Here is an 8,918-nt window from a genome sequence, read left to right on the forward strand (position 1 = left end):
AATAAAATAGATGTAAACAATTTCAGAAGAAATGTCATCAGTATAACAAAAAATAAAATAGATGTAAACAATTTCAGAAGTAAGCACAGTGACATGTATTTTGTTGCTTGAATCTTGGCAGTCATCTCCAATGACATAATAGCAGGAAATTATAGAGAAAAAAATGGTGAAATCTTTCAGCAGTCATTGAGTACTCATGTGAGTCTTCTGTGTTGAGATAACACTTGGGTTTATTTGTATTATAGAATGAAAGATTGCGGTTATAACTGGAAACTGTTAAAGGTTTTGTAGCTCAGGCTAAAGGTTATCCAGGCTGCTGCAACAGATATCCTAATTCTAACAAAAGATACACAGTAAGGACAGAACATTGGAACTGGAAGAGTAATCTAAAAATATACATAGAGCAAGAATTTTGCCGTGCTAGGCACTTGTTAGAGCTGATAAGAATTGTGATTGCTGTTTTTTTCCCCCTCCATTCCTTCCCTTCATACGTGAAGCTATATTGAAAAGGAATTGTACCATTCTGAGATTTCACATATGCTCTTGTCAAGGAGGGCTTATTTTTCTTTCCTGAGTGAACTCTTTTGTGCCCAAGCCTAAATTCACTTAAGATTTAACCTTCCTTGGAAGTGTTCTGATTATAAATTGTTGTTAGCGTTAATGAGTTATGTATGGGTGTAACAGAGGGGAATGGATTTGGGTGAGGGTGAGTTTGAGAGTGGGGACAGAGTCCACAAGTACCTACATACCGTTTCATTAACTGCCATGGTAGCTGAAACAAGACTTAGATGAATGTCACTCAGACCTCAGTCAGCTAACCTGGTTTGTTAAACATTTAGGAATATACACAGCTAAAATCTAAATTATAGCATTTAATGCCATAAACTATTTTTCCTACCAGACTAAAAATGTCATTACAGGATCTATTTTTGAGCATCTTCTAGCCTTCAGTGCATTTGTTTAGCCCATGAAAATCTTCTGCTCATCTAAAAAAAAATCTTACAGCCAGCACAGCTGGTGCTATAAGATGCTGAGACCTAGAATTTACACACATGTAACTTAGCACCTTGCGGGACTTGGTCTGCAATGAGTGATGCACAGCAGTTCTACGACTGGAACAAATTCACAGCTTGCTCATTTGATCAGGGTCACTTTTGAGAGGATTATTTGTTTGCCTTTAAAAATCAGCTATTTTAAACATTTACTTTTTTTCTTCACTGTAAATAAATATGAACTGGCTTCATCTTATCTGTTGTGTTTGCATATTCCAGAGCACCTTCCTGTGTCACGCAAACTCTCAGCATACCGGTGTGCCTGGAGGAGGCACCAGAAGGGAAGTCCCTTGGCTGGAGCTGGGGTGTGGTGTGGAAGGGATCCGCCACCTTTGCTATCAAAAAAAAGTGACTAATGTGAATTACATCTCAGTTGGGCTTTAGCACCTTCATGTGCTTGCTATGAACAGGCTGCCAGCTGCTGTCAGTGCTTTAGATGCCTTTGCCTTTCAGACTGCTCTGAGAAGGCTCAGAACACAAGATGCAGCTTATTTTATTTTCTGCCTGTTTTTCTAGTTGGTCAAAGCCATTTCGTATCGTTCTGTGTTGAGTGTCGGAGGTCTTCTCTTAATTTACTTTTGTATATTAATATCATGAGGTTGCTGTGTCTTGTTGACAACTCTGTTAGTCACTGAGTGATGTGTGGTTCTTTTTTTCTCCTCTTGTAGACTGAAATCAGAACAGTTACATAGTGGTTGCAAGGCTCACTCTTCTTTTGCTTTACAAATATCAATGCTGTATTTACAGTTTCGCGGGCTGTATGAGCTCCTTGCTCTCAAAACAAGAAGCTAAAGCCAGTGGTCCAGTAAATGCATCAGTTACTTATATTTAGGTTGCTTGACGTCCAAGCTCCTTGATATGTATCACATACACATTTTCCTAGAGAACTTTTAAACCAGCCTTTTACTGATCAATTTTTTCCCATTTTGGTCACATTATAAATGGTAAAGTTTGAGCGGTGCGATCCCCCATTATCCTGAGCTTTGTATTTACCTGGAACCGGTGAGAGTGACTACAAGACGTATCCAGTTCAGGTATCTCTCAGAATATGGATGTACGACACTGCATTTATTTTACAGAGGTGTAAGGGACTACGTGAAATCTCTGTGTGTGTGCATGCGTACGGGGGGGAGAGGATGTGGGCGTGTGGCTACGCTTTGAAGTAATCAGCTCCATAACATGGATATTCAGTTGTGACGATTCCTTTGCGGTGTCTCTGGGCAGGCTTGGCACGCTTTCTAGGTCCCGAGTGTGTTGGGGCGATCAGCAACGCAGGCAGTAGGTGCCAGCTTGAGTGAGGCCAAGCGATCCTTCAGGGCAATGTGAGGATGGCTGAGGTGCAGCTGGAATCAAGCGTGATGAGAGGATGGACATGAAGACCTGGGTGGATGCCTTTGACGTGACACATGTGCTTCCATGCTAAGTCCTACTACTGGCCACCTTTCCTTGCCAGAATTTGGTTTGGAGCTACGTGGTGAGCTTTGGAAGGAGGGGAAGCTCAGCGTTGTAAACAAAATCCTGAAATGCCACAGACAAAGGACACTGTTAAATTGATTCATGGCAGAATGTTTCAATCTCTGTTTAAGAAAAAGAAAAGGTGAAGGAAGGCTTGTGTATCCCAGCAACTGTAAAGCCTTCACGGTTGCCATGGGAGGTTTTATCAATGACGTAGTGGTCGAAATTGTCCTTTTCTTATAACTGAAGGTTGTGGTAGGAAGAAGAGGGTTTTTTCCAGACAGGCAGCCCCCTCCAGCAGAGCAGCAGCAAGGAACAAGCCGGAGCTGAGTCACGCACACAAAAACCACACACAAAGGTCTGATCAAAATAGGTATGATAGAGCCCAAGTACTTCTACAATATAAATGTTAGGCCCCTTGAGGCGCTGTTTTTGAAACAATTTGTCCTACCACAATCGGTCTACAGGTAAAATGAATGCAGTTCTTGACCTGAAGACAGAATTCACCTACTGCCTCCTGATTCATTTACTTTGGCAGAAATATTTGCTGTGTCCTACCAAGCAGACTTAAAAAAGCAAATCTTCAAACATAGGAGTTGTACTTCATTACTGATTTTCTTTTTTAGTATGCAAAACAAAAGAAGGATGCATTGCGGGTATCATCTGATGCTGAATATTGCATGAATATATTGCCATATATGCATGAATATGGCACTTAGACGTGCCATGTGGCTCCTAACAGGCAGGATGCTCATTTAACATTACAGATATATGGATAGGTCTCAGTTTGAGGAAAGTAGCTTTAAGAGAATATTTCCCTGCATTTGCAGTTTGAAAGGTAGGCAAGGAAAAACAACAGATTGCATAATATTTGATCAGGCAATAGATTTATAAAGGAAAATCTGGAGTTACACTGGTTTCTCACTCCAAAAGTAACACGTTTCAGTATGTCCCTAAGAGCAGATGCCCAACAAATATATCTTTGTGCAGGAAAAGGAAATATTTCCTTAAACATCCTGCAGCAAACGTGACTGATTGAGTTTCCCTTTCCCTCTGCCTGGTGCGTTTCCCTTCTTTGCACAGACAGGATCTAACTAGATTTGCAGGGTATGAACTGCAGCTTACTTTCAAATTCATAACTATGAAATGGTTCGTTTAGCAGGACAAAGGCCAAGCCAGCAGACACCCTTTTTCCAGCTCAGCATGTGCATAGCAATGGGAGGGTGGCAAGGAGCTTTTGTTAATCTCAACCGAGCTGGCAAGAATGCTGCAAAATGAAGTCTTTGAAGATGGTTTTTCTTCATTTTTAAAGCAACAGTTTGTCCAAAAAAAACCAAGAAAATTTTGCAGAAAAAATCTGCAAAATATTGAAAGACCTTCCTGGCAGTCTTATAACTAAGGGAAATTTCTCCACTAGCAATTAGACTCTACTGTTTCCTTTAACAGCCATTTTTTCACAGGTTCTGTTCTGATGCAACTGTGAAAACGTTTTTTCTCCAGCCTGAATGCACTTTTCAAAAAAGCAGGGTGGCAGAAAGGATTAGGGGTATCAGGTCAGGCTGGGGCTGATCCAAGCTGCAGTGGGATTTTTTCCTTTTAGCTTGAACTTGTAGGAATTGAAAGCTTTAAGAGCCTCATGCTTAGAGTTGTTCTCAAAAAAGTTGGTGACTTGCAGTCTGCTTCCTAATGTGCTCACATCGCAAGAGCAACCATCGCTCCTTGCTCTTTTGTCTGAGTCTCCAGTGGAGCGCTGCGATGCTGACTGCTCCGCCGGGGGAAAGCCCACTCGCCCAGAGAGGCCACCCAGCCCTCCCACCCAAAGGTGGCTAGGTCAGACACTGTCCTGTGGGCGCCACTGTCACCCCCCCCGCCTCCTGAGCCCGAACAACCGGTGCCTTTCACAAAAACCAGTGACCCTGCGTGGGGATGGGTTTAGATGTTTTTATTTTTATTTTTACACGAAATCATAAATACAAAATAAAAATAGTAAACCAGTACTGCAGATTTCTGTTTTTCACTGGGATGCGGTTCAGGCCTGATCCTGAGCACTTCCAATTCTTAAAATCCAAGACTAGGTCTTTGCTCTTGGAAAACAAAACAAAGCAAAAACCAACTTAGATTTTTACCCTGAAGCCAGTGGCGTCAGAAACAACATTCTCTCGGGTTATTTTTTAAAGCACAGCAATGAATAAGTGTACTGAAAGATGAGATTAAATACAAAAATATTTTTTAAAAATGGGCCCCGCTTCCTGCTCGTATTGTTGGGCACTGCCCCAGTGACCTCAGTGAAACTGCGTTACATCAGCAGCGAGTAATGTTTTTGGTAGGATGATGCTGTGTTTACTAGTACATCCACAGCTAGTGCTGGCTTTTCCAAGAGGTCCTGTGTAATTGTTTCAGGTTTTGGTTATAACAGACCCAGCCCTGCTGTGATACAAAGCTATATATCACAAAGTTTGGCTTGTTAAATAAATCTCCCTTCTAAAATGTGGATTTCCCTCCCTCCCTCCCCCAAAGACACCAGCTCTGATTTGATTCTTAACACTAGAAACGCACTGCTCAGAAATATTTCATCTTCTGGTCAGACCCAAATCCTGCAACACTTTCATAGGCTCTACCCCAGCAACCTTTTCATAACTTTACTTATTCTAATGAAACACAGTGCTAGAGTAAAGTTACATGGAGGTGTGTCCGTCAGTATTTGATTCTTTTTGATTCTTTAACTGAGACAAATTCCCATTGAATTAATGAGATTTGCCAAAAGAGAGTGAAGTCTGCAGGATTTGGGCTAATTCCTATTTACTCTTTTCCTTGACACGAGAGGGCTGAATGAAGGAGTAGTGTGTCTATAGCCGTGGACCAGGTGACAGTTGGACATTATCATTTAAAATAAAATGACCATGAAAGAAATAAAGGCACCAAACCACATAACAAGCCAACTTTGGTAGATTTTTTGCAAAATATATGCATTTAAATACATTTACAGTTTACAGGATTACATTGTTTAAAAAAAGTTGCAATGATGAAATATGGAATATTTCATTCTTGTACCAAAACTACATATCACATCATAACAACAATATTATAGCTTTTACTTAAATGCAGCCAATACAAGAACTGCACCTCTTTATAGAAAAAAAACTAGTTCTAATCATATTGCTCTGTATCTGTATTGTCTGATGGGCTCAGGCCCTGCAACATATGTGTTTAAAAATGAAAGCAGTTATCTTTAAAGGGGTAAATCATCTGCTCAGTATTCAACATCAACATTTGCTGGGGCAAGGCTTTAATCTTTCATATGGATCTGTGTGCATATTGATGCCTCTGGGTTTTTTTCAGTTTGCTAAGCAAAGCAAGAGCAGAGTAGGTGTAAACCTATCCCAGAACCACAGTTAGGGTTAGTCCTTACATCTCTGCATTATCAGAAACTCCTAAGGGTTAAAACGCAGGTTAGCTATGCCCTGTATTGCTGCGCGTCGGTGAGGGACCCTCGAGGTTGTAGTGTTACGCTCTGAGGAACACTGATGCTCCGTAAATAGCACGTTTCCTCACTAGCTGTTGGCAGGAAGTTCCTTATGGCGATACAGATTCTGCCACGGTCCGTAGCAGAATCCGGTGTTGATTTAAAGGTACAAGTAAGACCTTGTTTTTCTCTTGATAATTTGCATGAGACAGTATCACACTTTCCCTTAACCTCTCCTTTAAAAAAAGTTTGTTTCTGGAGCAAAAAAGGAAAGGTGTATGTCAATGTTCCAGGCTGTGGTGAAGTTTGGCTGCTGTCAAGCTGAGAAACCGAGAGTTATGTTGCCCGGAGTATCTTCTTTCCAATCTGCACAGTGTTACCAGGGCAATACGGTGGCGCTAAGAGGGCTCTGAGAGCCACGGCTTTGCATCTCTTGATTAGCCTGTATACAGTCTCAGACAAAACATTTGGAAAAAGTCTTTTCACATTGAATTTCTTTGCCCGATTTGGTAAATGAAGGGAAGTCCGCATTAACAGAATTATGTTGGGAGCCAAGCAGCTGCTCATCCAGCTGAACACACAATGCGAAATTGGCAGCCAGAGGGGCTCGGCAAGAAGGCCACGAAAGCTATCTATACCCCAGCCATCGATATCCGGGGCAATATTTATGCTTCCAGTCTCCTGTAGTGCGGATGGGGGGACACGGAGGCATGTCCTGTGGGAGCCAGGACACACAAGGATCTCCTAGGTCTCCAGATCTAGTCCTCCAATAATTCTGGCAACCCGCAGTGATTTCATATTCAAGTAAACCTAGAACAGAGGCTGATGAAGAAGAAGGGATGGAGAACCTCAAGGGGCAGCCTAGAATACTCTGTTTGTACTCCACTAAACGGCAGCAGCTCTCTGACACCACGCAGGGAAGGCTCAAAGGCACACAGAGCAGCGCGCCTCGCCGAGGCACGGAAACACCTGAAGGAACTCAAATACCTTTGTCCAAATAGTCATTTGCCTGCAGGATTAAGGACCGAGGTTAGTGTCACGCTTTAGACAGAAACCCTAATTTAGTTGCCCAAAAAGAAGTAAATGAAAAAAACGTAACCAGTGACAGCCACGGCAGAAATCAGCCAGACGCAGGTTTTCAGGAGAGAGAACGAAGGGAAGTTTCTCCTGCGTGCCCGATGGCGCGGTCCCACCAGCCGGGCAGCGCCAAGAGAGGCACCAGCAGCGAGAGCGGCCAACGAAGCACTCGCAGGTCTCCCAGGACGAGGCCCAGGGTGGGCCGGGGAGCCGGGCCGGGGCGAGCCCAGGGGCCGGGACCCTGCGCTCCCGAGCGCACCCCTTCACGGCAGAGGCTCACGGCGGGCAGGCGGCGGCCGGCCGGGACGTCCCGGCAGATCCCGCTGCGGCTCGCCCGGCCCTTGGGTGCCCGTGGCCGCCCCAGGGGCCCCCGGCTTAGCTGCGCCGCGCGGCAGGGGAGGGCGAGCACCGCAGGCGGGGAGTCCCCACGGCGCCCGGCGTGGCGCTGCCCGGGCTGGCAGGGAGCAGGGCCCCCCTGCCTAGGGCTCTGCGAGGGCCCCCCCGGGAAGGAGGAGGCTCTAGGCAGGGGAGCGCCGCAGCGCGCGCTCGGCCGAGCTCACCGGAGACGCTCCCGGCGCTGTGGGCCGGGGCTGGGGCCCCCGTCTCTGTCCTTGCCTCGGCTGGGGGAGCTGGGGCGAGCCCTGCTCAGACGTAGTTCTTCTTGTCGTACTCGCCGTTGGAGGTGGGCCGCCGGGGCGCCGAGTACTTGACGGGGAAGGAGGTCTCGTCCCGCTGCGAGCAGGAGCAGCAGCAGATGAGGCAGCCCCCAAAGAGGAGCAGCGCCGTGGCCGCCCAGCCGATGTAGAGCGCTGCCCCCATCTCCCGCTTCTTGGATGGCGGCACGGTCGGGTCGTAGAAGTCGCTGATGACGATGTTGGCGAACCAGCACAGCGGGATGAGGACCAGGACCCCGCAGAGGATGTAGATGGCCCCGCCGGCGATCACGATGCGGGACTTCATCTTGCCGGGCCGGATGCAGTTGGTGCACTGCGCGCCCACGACGGTCACCATGAGAGCCACCAGCCCCAGCAGCGCCACGATGACGGTGAGCGCCCGGCCCGTCTGCACCTCGGGCTGCAGCGCCAGGATGGAGTCGTGCACCTTGCACTGCATCTGCCCCGTGCTCTGCACCACGCAGATCATCCACAGCCCTTCCCAGATGGTCTGCGCCACCACGATGTTCACGTCGATGAAGGCTGATACCTGCCACATGGGCAGCCCGCAGGCCAAGATCACCCCCACCCAGCCCAGGATGCCCAGCCCCAGCCCCAAAATCTCCAGAGCCGCGGAAGTCATGCTGCTCCCGCTCCCTTGCCAAAGCCTCCGGAGAAAGGATGGAGCAGAAAGGAGACGGCGCGCCGGGCTTGCACCGCTCGCCTCCGCGGAGCTGCCGAGCTGGCTCTGAGAGCCGCCGGCGCCGGGCGGCGCTATATGAGGCGCCGCGGGGCTCCCGCCCTCCCTCGCCCCCTCCCTCCCCCCGCCCGCCCTCCGCGGCCGGCCCGGCCCTTTCCCGCGGCGGGGGCTCCCGCGGCGCGGTGGGCTGCAGCGCCGGCGCCCTGCTCCGCGCGCCTCCCGCCTGCGGGGCAGCCCGCGCTCGTGGCGCAGGGCCGATCCTCGCCCAGTAACTAACGCAGCGACAAAGCAGCGCACGCGTCTCCCGGGCACTGTCGCAGCAGGCGCCAGCAGAAGTGAATGCCTTAGGAACCAGCCCGAAAACGAAAGAACTTTGTACGTGGGTCCGACCGCGCATCCTCTGACTGCACCCAGTGATGCTTTAAATCTTCCAGGAACAATGATATCTATCAGGTTACTCTGGTCGTGAAACTCCATCTGATTTGATACTGGAGTGAAGCACAAAGCAGCCATCTGTG

General features: G+C 47.7%; 1 protein-coding gene across 1 annotated transcript; it reads right to left on the reverse strand.

Annotated features, from left to right (window-relative positions):
* Positions 1 to 7,474: 7,474 nt before the first annotated feature.
* CLDN5 (claudin 5) lies at positions 7,475 to 8,434 on the reverse strand. Its single transcript, XM_013945513.2, has one exon. The coding sequence runs from the start codon at positions 8,341 to 8,343 to the stop codon at positions 7,693 to 7,695; it is 651 nt and encodes a 216-aa protein (XP_013800967.1). The 5' UTR covers positions 8,344 to 8,434; the 3' UTR covers positions 7,475 to 7,692.
* Positions 8,435 to 8,918: the final 484 nt, after the last annotated feature.

This window comes from Apteryx mantelli, chromosome 17 (genome assembly GCF_036417845.1).
Source record: "Apteryx mantelli isolate bAptMan1 chromosome 17, bAptMan1.hap1, whole genome shotgun sequence".
Taxonomy (NCBI): domain Eukaryota; kingdom Metazoa; phylum Chordata; class Aves; order Apterygiformes; family Apterygidae; genus Apteryx; species Apteryx mantelli.